The following is a 12,913-nucleotide window of genomic DNA, read 5'->3' on the forward strand; positions in this document are numbered from 1 at the left end:
CAAATGTTCTCATTTCCACGTCCGAGGTACCTTCTTTCCAGAAACTCTACCAACAGGTGGGTGACCCTCTACTGCCTGCCTCATGGTGGAGACCAAAATCTCTATCAAGGCGCCTTCCTGTTGGTCATTTAATTCTGCAATGAAGATCAAAAACAGAAACAAATTATGTGCACAAAAAGAGAAAGTAGTTGGAATCCAGAGGCAAGAGTAGTGAAAAATAAAATATATAAAACCAAGCTATTTCCTACTAATGTGCTATAAAATATGCATTTGAAGCTGGAGTCCAGCCATAATAGAGGACTTCTACCACCAGTATGAGGAATACCCACTTATCTGTAACCCAACTTCTCCTCCGAGAGAATCTTTATCGTACTCATAAGCATTAGATGATCCTAACCACGCTTGGTATCCTGGAGCACTTAAATAAACTATACATGGAAAAGCATATGTGTAATTTTTTTTATCATACACTTAATTTTTAAAAAGCTTTTTCTTTTTTATTAACAGCAAAACATTTTAAAATACCTCACGTAAATAGCCACTAAAGATACCAGTGGCTACAAAACTCAAATCTTTTTTAAAGGAAAGTGGGAGAAAATAGGAACATTATAGTTTAACAGACGGGAGGCTCGGAAAGCCCCAGCTACTCTTTTAAGGGATAGCAGACCACCAGTATTGTGTCATGCCCTGTAGGTGGCAGACGAGACAGTTTTGTTTTTAACATAGATGAATGTTCATGGTAGAGCTGAGAATATGTGCCCATACTCCACATAGGTGGGAGGGTTGTTAAGGACTATAATGAAGATTCTACTAGAGGAGAACTGGATTTCAGATAAATAATCATTCCTCTCCTAGATCAGATCTTTGTTATTAATCATAAGAAGTGCCAAGAATAGAAAGTGCATCCCCTACAAAAGCAGAGAAACAGCAGCACTAAATGGAAACATTTCACAGAGATATCTGGCCCACTTTGTCATCTGCTCTATAACCTGTTAAGCCAACATCTTGTGAAAGCATGTATGGACCTCCAGATAGCAGTCTTTGATATGTCTGCAATGGAAATGTTTCTCAATAATACTGCAGAAGTGGCTCTGCCTCTCATTGAGTGGGCTTGAGGCCTACCAAACCAAGATCTTTTGGCATTACTGGCATAGGAAAATACTGAAAAATTCCCTCTAGAGACGCACTGATTTGAAGTGGCTAACCAACTTTGTACTAAAACATAATTAACAAAAAGATGGCATGTCTGACAAATACCTTTGTTTTTATCCATGCAGTATTTCAAAACTTCTAACATAAAAAAAAGTAGAGCCTTTTCTGCTGGTGAAGATGGATTCTGGACTAAAGTTATGAGAGAAATAGTCTGGCTCACAAGAAAATCGGACACAACTAACATGGGCCTAGAAAGTATGGTGTCAGACAACATTGAACAGCTTGTGGCCCTAACTGAGGCAGGCAATTCCTGACAGAACCTGTCCCTATAGGGCAGAGTGCACGCAGTAAAGATAGTGATAGTACCTGGATTCACCTATGTATTAGTTATGTTACTGCTCACTGTTAAAACATCGGTCTTGAGACAGACAAGGTGATTAAGAATTTCCTGAGGGAAACCTTGAAACCTACATTGAGGTTATACAAAATGCAATGCAGCAGGATGAGTGTTCAGAGTGTGGAACATAAGGCCATGGCCCTCCACCTATCACAGCCTATTAACGTTTGGCTGAAATGCAAGGAGGAGCTATCAAAAGCAGTGCTCCTGGCCACCAATTGCTATACAGCCCGAACCAAACCTCTCTCGAGGTCAAAAACTCAATTGTGATTGAAGCAAACCAATCTTGGTTGAGGGCGCGCACACACACACTGTTCAAGAGTGACTCTTACATACACAACAGAGTCCCAGTTTGGAACAACGCCAATAGCCTCATAGGGAATCCAATCATATCTTAGGATGTGTGGCAGATGCAAGGATACTGACAATAGACCAGCTCCTATCAACAGAGACCCTAAAGTTCTTCGCAACACAACAGGGTGAGATTCACCTACCTCAGAATAAAGAATGGAAGTACCTACAACTAAAACATGCCTTTGCAAAACATTGGGTACACCATGTGGGCCTTACCAGACTCCCCTCATATTGCAATGCGTAAAACATTGCGGTCGGGGCGTGGCAAGGATGGCGATCCGATAGGCAGCAGTACCCGCAGGCTCCCGGTGTCGGACCCTTCCCGCGGGCCTAAAAAGTGCTATAATTACCCCCCACGAAACACAGCTGGTGGTGGGGGCGACGAAGGACCACGGAAAGCAGGCGTAGAGGGCTATCCGGCGACTCGAGTGTCCTGAGACGCGACGTCTGGGTCCCAGCTGCTGCAGGAAGTGTAATGGCTCCCTAACGCCTGGGGCGAGACAACAAGAGAACTGGAAGTTAGCGGGTGAGCCCCGGACCCAGCGTAAGCCTCGGAGGCACGCGGAGCCCACCGCGTCTTGACTGGGGACGCCAGCAATGCCTGGACCGGGGGTTTGAGACTGGAGGCGGCCCAGCGGGAGAGCTGCCAAGCGCAGAGGCGCAAAAATTGAGGCAGGGGATATGGGGCCCTGCCAGGTGAGTGTGGGCTCGGTCTCTCCCGGTGACCTGAAGCAGTCTCCGTCGACCTACCCCTGAGACACCCCGCTGGCGCATGTCACCCGTGGCGCCGGCGGATTCACTCGGCAGTCCACGAAGGTGAGGAGGCAGAGGGCAGCGAAGTGAGGGAGGACAGGCCTCGAGGCGGACGCCGGCGCCATTTGTGACTGCAAGGGAAGCACTCTGCTGCTAAGGGCCGTGGAGGTGGCCCGTTGGACCCAATTAATAGACGCACATCCCGCTGGCGCAGGAGGGGGCGGGGGGTTTGCCAGCTATCCCTCCCCCCGGGTCTGCATAACATTGACCAACAGTGGGACTCCCCACCTCAGTCAACAGTGCCACAATACGTGCTCCGTACATGCCCCATTAGCTAGAAGGGGCTTATCGCGCTACAAGATTGACTGTCAAGCGCTCACAGCAACGTGAGACCTCGGAACGTTTCCCCTGGGAGGTGTCCCCGACCGCGCCTGCCTCGGTCCACAGGTCTCATTGCAGAGGACCCAGAGGTGACTGCCGGGCCCCCACGAACCGGCGGCTGACAGCGGGAGTGGATCCTATTGAGCGCCCCAGACAATTCTGGGAGATCGCGCCAAGCGGCGAAACTTTTGAAGCCTAGGCATACACATAGCGGCTGGTGCTATTGGAGGGCGGAGGAAGATGACCAGCACACGGAAGAAGGGAAAACGCAAGCTCACCCAGAGGTGACAAAGGACCCTCCTCCCCGGGGGCGCCAAAGCATGCAACTGCTTCAGAGAACGAAGAGGTGCCCATAACTAAGTCCTTTCTGGAATCCCTGTTTAACTCTCTGAAGGAGGACTTCCTTACGTTGAAACAGGAAGTGGCTGGGGAGGTCCGCGAGATAAGGAGAGAGGTGGACGGCCTGGGCGAGCGGGTGGCGGCCATAGAGGAGGCAGACCAAACCAGGAGCGAGGAAATTGAACAACTTCAACAGGAGGTCCTTCGCCTCCGGGACAAGCAAGTAGACCTCCAAGCACATGCAGAGGATCTCGAGAACAGATCCCGCTGCAACAACATTCGAATCAGCGGCGCGCCATCTAAGGAAGAGGGAGCGAACATCACTGCGTACCTGCAGGACCTATTTCGGGAAATTCTGGGGGAACCACAAAACTTCAGCATCCACATTGACAGAGCGCACAGAGTAGGGCTGGCACGACGCGCACCTGATCCCCTACCCCCGCCTCCCCACCCCCCCAGATATCCTGGCCTTCCTCCCGGATTTTCCACTGAAGGAGAGAATCCTACACGAAGTACGCCAGAAGCAAACTCTTCACTACAAGGGTCACCCAATAGTGCTTTACCAAGACTTATTGGCCATCACACTTCAAAAGAGGAAGGCTTTCAAGATCGCCACAGCAGCACTATGTGCCAAGGAAATCCCATCCTCTTGAGGACATCCCTTCCGGCTGATCTTCAAGTGGAACGGCACCCTGCACCAGTTGAGATCACTCAAGGACACTTGCGCCCTGCTTGGACTTGAGCACGATGAGGGGCCTGCCTCACCAGGGCCCTCCCAGCAATCCTCATGGGGAGGGTGGCAAAGAGTAGGCCATGTATGGTCACCTGCAATGGAGCTGAAACAGGACCCTGACACTATGGCGCAAGAAAGAGTCCTGGCCTTCCAAGAAATGGCCAAAGACATGGCGGCGGCAGATTGAGCCTTTTGATTGTTGGGTAGGGGGGGGGGTCATTGGCACTGCGACAGCGATGGTCCAAGGGGAGGGGGGACAGGCGGGAGCCGGGGGGGTCGCCGTGGCTGTTCACTCATCCAGGTATCTTAACCATAGGTCTGCGATTTTCCTTTCCAGGCTTGGGACTATGACTAACTGTTGGGGTTTTCTGGTTAGGGTTAGGGGGGTGGGACGAGGGAGTTCGGGATTGCAATGTCAGGCGGAATGACGTTCACTGGTTGGTTTGTTGGAGGGGGAGGCAGGAAGGTGGGTGGTCAGGTTGGGGTGCAAAATTGGGTGCATTGCGGGGGGAGGGTGGGGGGAACCAGTGTGCGGATAGGGGCTGAGGCCCACGTGCAGGGTACAGTGCAAAAGGCGGATAGTAGGCTGCGCAAGAATTACACCCCTGTAATGAAATGCCTGAAGCCACGTTGAAGGGCCTTACACTGATAGTGAAGAGGCTCAATAACCCCATTAAGCGGCGAGCTGTCCTGTTATATTTAGAAAATTCAGGCGCTGCGATCGGTCTACTTCAAGAAACCCACTGACTCACCAAAGAATGGCATAGGATGAGGTCCGGCGCGTTTCCTCAACAATTCTTCTCCTCCACTCCTGACAAAAAGGCGGGGGTCGCGATCCTGGTTGCCAAACACTTTCATGGTCGGATTGGAGATAAGGTTGGGGAGATCAAAGGCAGACTTCTTGCCTTCAGTATCACGGTGGGAGGCCTTACAATGACAGTGGGATCCCTTTAATCCCCTAACACGAGTCAGGAGCCCTTTATCAAAAATGCCTTGTCAGAGGCCCTACGTTCACCAGACTCCTTAATACTTATGGGGAGACCTCAACTTGGTGATGGATAAAGATAAGGACAGATCGGGCCACCGCTTTGGCAACGCAGGCGCCATTTCGGCGGCAGGGAAAGAGTGGCTGATACAGAGAGGGCTGAGGGACCTGTGGCGAGTTAAGCACCCTGAGACTCGCACTACACTTTTTACTCCCATCTGCACCACACGTACGCCAGATTAGACCACTTCATAGGCTCCTCTGAGTTGGAGACTCGGGTAGTGGATGTGGATATCACTCCGGCTCCCATTACAGATCACGAGGATGTGGAAATAACGTTTAGAGTCCCATGCGTCAAGATACCACCCGGTCGGTGGAGGTTGAGGGAACCCCTCCTGCAACGCAGGGAGTTAGTCCAACAACTCCGTAAACGCATCACTGACTATATCTAGATTAACGATCGGCCAGACACGCCTGTGGCGGCTGTGTGGGGGGCGTTAAAGGTAGTGGTGAGGGGAGAAATAATAGCCATTTTGGCGGCTGAAGTCAAAGACCGCAAAACCAAACGGGAATCCCTAACGGCCAAAGTGGTTGAATTGGAAAGGGTGCAGTGTCGCACTGGGTCTCCAAGAATTTGGAAACAGTTAAAAATCGTCAGAGCTCAACTGGCAACCCTAGATACAGATCGGGCCGAATCACTGCTCTCAGACTACGACACACATACTACGTGGGGGGGAACAAAACGGGATGCCTCCTAGCGAGCGCACTTCGAGCCAAGGTCCAGCGCTCCAAAATTTGACCCTTACACAACAAGGAAGGGGAGGAGATCCACGACGAGGCACAAATAGCGGGGGCGTTCAGGGACTATTATGCTTCTCTCTACAAGGCAGATCCCATACCTGTAGATAGTGCCGAAACGTACCTGCATGGCGCAGCCACCACGTGCTGAACACAGCAAACGCAGGGTCCTTAGACGCACCTATCAGATTTGAGGAGGTGGTCAGCGCAATCTCCTGCCTCATACCCCTGAAATCGCCAGGTCCTGACCGTTTCTCTTCCGGTTTTTACAAGGTCTTCTGTCCCATACTCGCTTCGATTCTTACTAAACTCTTTAACTCATTCCAGGGCCCCGGCTCCATCCCACCTGACATGCTAGAGGCTGACATCATATTGTTGCATAAGCCGGGCAAGGACACCACCCAGTGCTCTGCTTACCGGCCGATTTCCTTACTTAATCTCGACCTCAAACTTTTCACGGGGGTGCTAGCCTCAAGGCTTGGATCTCCAGGGGATCATAGAACCGGACCAGTCTGGCTTTATTCCCGGTAGACAATGCAGTGACAACACCAAACGCAAAGTACTATTGTTGAAACACCAAACGCATCCTCCACTTAATTGACAAAGCCCATTTCCAAGAATCAGATTCTGTCTCCTGGCCATCGATGCTGAGAAAGCATTCGATCGCGTCGATTGGGGCTTTCTCAAGAAAGTTCCGATACACTTTGGCGTCAGGGAACGCTTTTGAGCTTGGGTTGCAAGCTGCTACCATCATCCACAGGCACGGATCCGTATCAACGGACTGAGCTCACGCCCCTTGGAAATCCAACGTGGCACCAGGCAGGGGTGCCCACTTTCACCCCTCCTGTTCTCGCTTTATATCGAGCCACTGGCACAGAGGGTGCGCGATAACCTGAATATTCGCGGCATGATCTTCGGCGGAAAATCACACCCAATAAGCCTATACGCTGACGATATTTTGACGGTGCTTGAGAGTCCTAAGCGCAGTGCCTGCCTTTCTAGAGGAGGTGGAGGCCTTCGGCAGGGTGTCGGGCCTCAAGATGAATAGAGGGAAATCACTGATATTACCCCTTGGTAAAAATGCCAACACGCAACAAGGAGCACCCAAGTATGGAGGGAGACTACTTGTTCAGATGCAACTTCCCTACCTAGGTATCATCCTCACACCGACCACGGAACAAACAGTGGCCCTAAACTACGCCAAAGTAACATCGCAGATCCATAGCGATCTTCGACGATGGCAGAAACAACCATTGTCCTTGCTAGGGAGGATTGCGGCAGTGAAAATGTCGGCACTCCCCAAGATACTATATATCTTTCAGACTATTCCAGTGCTAACCCCGGCCGAGACTATCAAGACGCTGCAAGAGGCGTTTCAGCACTTTATCTGAGTGGGGAAGAGACAGCGTATGAACAGACAGCTAGCTTTTCGAGGGATGGATGAGGGGGGCCTATGGATTCCCAATTTGCACCAATACTTTCAAGTGGCACAGCTGAGCTATTTGGTGGAATGGTACAGGCCCAAATCAGAGAAGAGGTGGCTCTTTCAAGACAGGGCTATGGTCCAGACCTCCTTATGAAACTACCATTCCTCCTCCGCACTCACAGACCTCGATACCTCCAGAAATCACCCATTACTCGTACAATACTAGGTGTGTGGGACTCAGTGGCTACCAAGCGGGAACTCACATTATTCCCGTCCCCGCTAACTCCATTACTGGATAACCCTGACTTCCCTCCAAGAACCGACGCCCACAGGTTTCCACAATGGCGAGGCTCCAACTGCAGATCGGCGGGGCATCTTTTGGACTCGGAGGGCTTTCTACCACTTTCCACACAGTCCCAGTTCTATGATGTCAAATCGCCGCAGCTTTTTCAATATTTCCAACTCCGGCATTGGCTCACGCAGCCAGAGACTAGTCCCCTAGTTGGTAGGCGAATTACGGGATTTGAAAAATGGCTAGTTACAAAAGATTTGGACCATGGTTTGATTACGGATCTCTATAAGATGCTCTTTCCTCCCTCCGAGACACACCGATCGGCCGGTCAGAGGCAATGGGAAGAGGAATTAGGGAGAACGCTCACGACTCAGGAGTGGCAGTCAATTTACTATAGGGCCAACCATACGGCTAGGAACACAGCGGGTAGGGAATCAGCAGTGAAGCTAGCCATATATTGGTACTAAACCCCAGCTACGTTACACAGGGGCAACCCATCTCGAAATTCAGCCTGTTGGAGGGGGTGTGGTGAGATAGGTACGCTGACACACCTTCTATGGGACTGCAAAGAAGTCACGGCCTACTAGGCGTCTGTCCTCAACGACAGACACCTCCCTCGACACCGAAATCCCACGGTTTCCAGCCTAGACCATTCTAGGACTTCCGAACACGCTCACTTTCCCGCTGAAATCCATTAGGGGGCAACAAATGGGTCTAGCGTTGCAGGCAGCTTCCCAACATATTCGGTCTCTTTGGGGGACTAGCACACGTCCCACTCACACAGGCTGGTTGCACAAACTATGGTACACACTGGGGATGGAACGCATTCAAGCCACACTCACTCAGACCACGGCCACCTTCCCCACGATCTGGCAACCACTGTTGACACTTTTATCCCAGGAATTCAACAAAATAACATGCCCAAGATACCTCCGCCTACTACGCCTAACAGATGCAAACCATGCCACCGCAGACTCCAAGAGGGAGGCACAGTGAGCGCTCTACACAATTACGCTCCTTCTAATTCACACACATCGGCACACTGGTTGGGGTGGGGGGTATTTTGGGGTTGGGGGGGGGTTTGTTGGCTTTGTTTTTCTTAGCTTGGGTTTACAGGAGATCCTTGTCTAGATCCACAAGTCATTATGGCGACACAACCCGAGGACAATTGTGGGACCTGAAAGCCCTTGCAGATTATGTGCAGCTTCATGTAAAATGGTTACCTCAGTCTGCCATTTGCATTCTCTCGTGGACTCAATACTGCAACCCAACATACTTGGTTTTCTCTGAAACCAACAAAACAAATTTAAACAAAAAAAAACATTGCAGTCTATTTAGAGGAGTGGTCTCTAGCTTCTGTAATTTGATAGTGCATCACTTACACTCAGAATCTCAACCCTATTAGTACACTTACTCGGCAGACAACAGGGACCCTGCAAACAGACTACACAATAGATGACTGGAAAGAGGAAATTGTAGATTTGGACAGAAGGGTTTGGGGTATTTAGAATTAAACATACCCTTTTCAAAATTATACAGGACTGGTACTGTACCCCTGAGAAACTTCACACATCCAGCCTCTTACACCATGCCCACTGCTGGAGATGTCATCACATGGAGTGTGACATGCTCCTTATACTTTACATATGTCCTGATTTGGGTGGGGCTACGTGGCCTCGACAATAGTCACCTTTAGCAGAGCACATATGTAGAAATCTTTTAAGTATAACAGTCCTAAAGAATACCAAATAAGGTCTTTTATCAATTGCAACACTACATATACTGTATTGTGATCATCTGTGCATGCGATAAAATTTATGTGGGGAGTAGCGTAAGGTGTCTTAAGATGAGGGTTCAAGAACATGTCAGAAATATAAGAAACCGGGACATTAGTAACCCAATAGTGCAACCTATTTTGGAAAACCACCCTGATAAGGATATCACATTTCATGCGATTGATTGTACTGACACCAATGTTAGAGGTGGTGACAGAACCTTACAGCTAAAACAGATGGAATCCCGGTGGATTTGTAGATTACGGTGAGTTATGCTGGGTCTAAATGTTAAAAGTGAGTTTAATTATTTCTTTTTTTTTGTCCTCATTTGCCACCTAGGTTTAGATGTGCAATCTGCAGGTATAAAAGCAAAGTGCTGCCTCAGTTCTTTCAACTGGTAGGGATAGAAGTGGAACGGGGGGCTCAACCCTCAGCAATAGTGCCTAAACCAGCAAAGATCGCCAAACAAAAACCTTACATGGTGTCAGGAGTGCAGCCAAGATACTAATAAAGCATCTAACCACGGCTATACCCAAGAATGGGAAAGAGGGCTTAATCATTGGACCTGGAGGGGGGGAAAACCAAAAAATAAACAGTATCTCAATGTTCCCACTTCAAGAGATGCCAGAAAGATCTTTTGTCACGGTTTCCAGCTCTGGCCAAGTCCAACCAAGAGACCTGCAAGACCGAGGTGTACCAGTCATTAATTGAGGGAGGTACAGAGTCTTTCCATTTCTTACATATTTCCCTCCTAGAAAGAAGGAAAGAATAGAAAATCAACTTCTTAGCCGACATGGGAACCCCTTCTATAAGACCAAAAATTACCGAGGTTAGGTCAAAAACGATATTGGCACCAACTGATATTGAAAGAGTCTTACTTATAGCGTCCCAGAATTGGGACAAAAAAGGGCACTCGAAGAACATGTGAGTATCCGCTGCAGCCAAAAGCCCACATCTCGCACAAGCCACCCTGTTACTCTGATTGAATTTAGAAAGTCGTAGGGGTGAATAGTACGCACGGTGTATAGTGAACAGATGGTTTCTACATAACCATGCTGGCTTGACAATATCCGACATCATTTTACATGATGTACTCCAAAGGTCTTGCAGGCTGCAGTTACTCTCATGAGATGACCAACGCTGATCTGGTAACATGAATTCACCATCCAGTTCTTGGAAAATTAGATTATACCAAAACGAGATCTCCTTCTTGGCGGGAGGTTTGTCCACTAGAAGGGTGATAAGCTGACTATATGCACCCAAGGAAAATTTGGTTCCACGAGAAGCGTTATATGCTCTAGACCAGCTGGATATTTGCAAATATTTAAGTCTGGCGAAGTCTGGGCCAATTTTGTTTCTTAAACACTCCAAAGATAACAAGGCTCCGTCAACGAATAATTCTCCCCACATCAAGAGTCCAGCATCTCTCATGGATAGAGCAAGTTTATCTCCCAACCAAGTCGGACTATCAGGATGATCCCACAGAGGCGTCCTACTTCCATAGTACCCTATTTTAATGGCTTTTGTTAGCTGGGCCCAAATTTTTGGCATTCCCCTTTAAATTTTCAGTTTCACTTTTTTTTAAAACTTGGGATCTCCAAATTTAAAGAGGAAACTGGACTGACTCACCCCCTCTGCCTTCAGCAGTGTTGAATACATATAACCCAGTCTATGGTCAGATGGATTCTTTAATAATGTCCTAGCATGAGATAGCTGGAAGGCCCAGGCATAAATCTGGAGATCAGGGGCAGCAAGTCCCCCCTTATCCCTACGTCTCCTGATTTTTTTCCACGAGATTCTCGGTAGATGTTTATTCCAGGTGTTAATTTCGGCATGTAATCTTTTAATGAGAAGAGGTTCAAAATATAAGGGAATAATGTTAAATAAAAAAGTAATCTTGGGCAAAATAGACATTTTAACAAGATTAATCCTACCCAGTAGCGATAAGGGGAGATGAGCCCAATTTTGGAGCAATTTACGGCATTCTTTGGTCACCTTCGAGAAGTTATTAGTGGCGATCTGGTCTATATCTCCAACAAAGTTAAGGCCTAGATACCTCATCTCTTTTTCCAGCGTATGCCTGAGCTAAAAAAAACTCTGGTCAATGTTCCAGGTCATCATCTCAGTTTTTAATGTATTAATCTCATAGCCGGACACTTCCCCAAATTCCGAAGCCAGCTTGAATATTGCAGGAAGGGCCGAATGAGGTGCGGACGTAAAGATGAGGATATCGTCCGCATATAGGGCCACCTTTCTCTCCCAACCCCTATATACAAACTCCTTGATGTTAACACTATCCCTCAAACTCTGGCAAATGGTTCAGCATATAGGTCGAAAAAGAGTGGGGAGAGCGGGCAGCCCTGCCGTGTTCCCCTCGAGATGTTAAAGGGATCCGATAATACCCCATTGACCAAAACACAGGTACTGGGGTTCCGGTAAAGAAGACCAATTGTGCGGCGAAATCTTTCTCCCACACCGAATTTTGCCAAGGCCTCCGACAGGTACAACCAATTGACCCTGTTGAAGGCCTTGGTGGCATCCAATGTAAGAACCGCCAAAGGGAGAGATTCCAAAACCGCCAGATCTATGACCCCTATTAAGTCAAATGTTAATTCAAAAAGCTGTCGCCCTTTGATGAAGCCCTTCTGATCTAGATGTAAGATCGTGGGAGCAACTAAGGCCAGTCTATTAGCAAGAAAGGAAGCGAATATCTTGTAATTCCCATTTAATATAGAGATTGGTCTGTACGAACCACATGTTGGTAATGGCTTCCCAGGTTTTAATATTACAGTAATGGAAGCATTGTCCCATGACACTGGAGGAGGCACCCCATCCAATAAGATCTGATTAAACAAAATTGCCAAAAAGGGGACAAGTTCCTACTCCAAAGTTCTATAAATTTCCGCAGGTAGGCCATCTGGCCCAGACGCTTTCCCCTTCTTGGCATTCTGAATGGCTTTCCTCACCTCGTCTTCCGGGATTTCGCTGTCTAACATCTCGCTCTGATTGACAGAAAGACCTGGGAGGGTGATTTTACTAAGCCATTCTTTAATGGTAACAGGGTCCAATTTTTAGTCCTCATGGTAAATAGCTTGAAAATATTCTCTAAAGGCTGATCTAATGTCAACATCCACAGATAAAAGGACATCATTAACGATGATCAGGTCAATGTTGTTACGGACCTGATCCGTTTTAGATTTCCATGCCAGTAACTTCCCAGCCCCCTCTCCAACTATATAAATAATAAAATATTAAATAAAAAAAAAAGTAAGTTTGTTAACAACTACACATATCTTTTCTTTTCCCTTGGATGCACTACTCTCACGGTAGGGATTTCTTTGGTTCAGGGTTTGGGGGGAGGGGGGGAGAGGGGGTAGTGGTAACCTGAGGTAGGGGTGCCATCTACTGGACTTGATCCGGTTAGATATACCACGGGTTCTCCATGGGAGGGGGGGCGGAGGGGGGAGGGGGCACAGGGTTAGGGGAGGGGCAAAAATTTCATAGAAAATTCCTCATTTGTCAATTTGA

At 48.4% G+C, this 12,913-nt stretch overlaps 1 protein-coding gene across 2 annotated transcripts in view; it reads right to left on the minus strand.

Moving 5' to 3' along the window:
- The window catches only part of STAG3 (STAG3 cohesin complex component), a 1,426,160-nt gene that overhangs the window by 509,962 nt on the left and 903,285 nt on the right, over positions 1 to 12,913 (minus strand). For both annotated transcript variants that reach the window (XM_078669437.1, XM_078669436.1), the window contains exon 16: positions 31 to 134. In XM_078669437.1, coding sequence (XP_078525563.1) covers positions 31 to 134 — 104 coding nt within the window. The remainder of the gene's footprint in view (positions 1 to 30; positions 135 to 12,913) is intronic.

This window comes from Lissotriton helveticus, chromosome 12, assembly GCF_964261635.1.
Source record: "Lissotriton helveticus chromosome 12, aLisHel1.1, whole genome shotgun sequence".
Classification (NCBI taxonomy): Eukaryota; Metazoa; Chordata; class Amphibia; order Caudata; family Salamandridae; genus Lissotriton; species Lissotriton helveticus.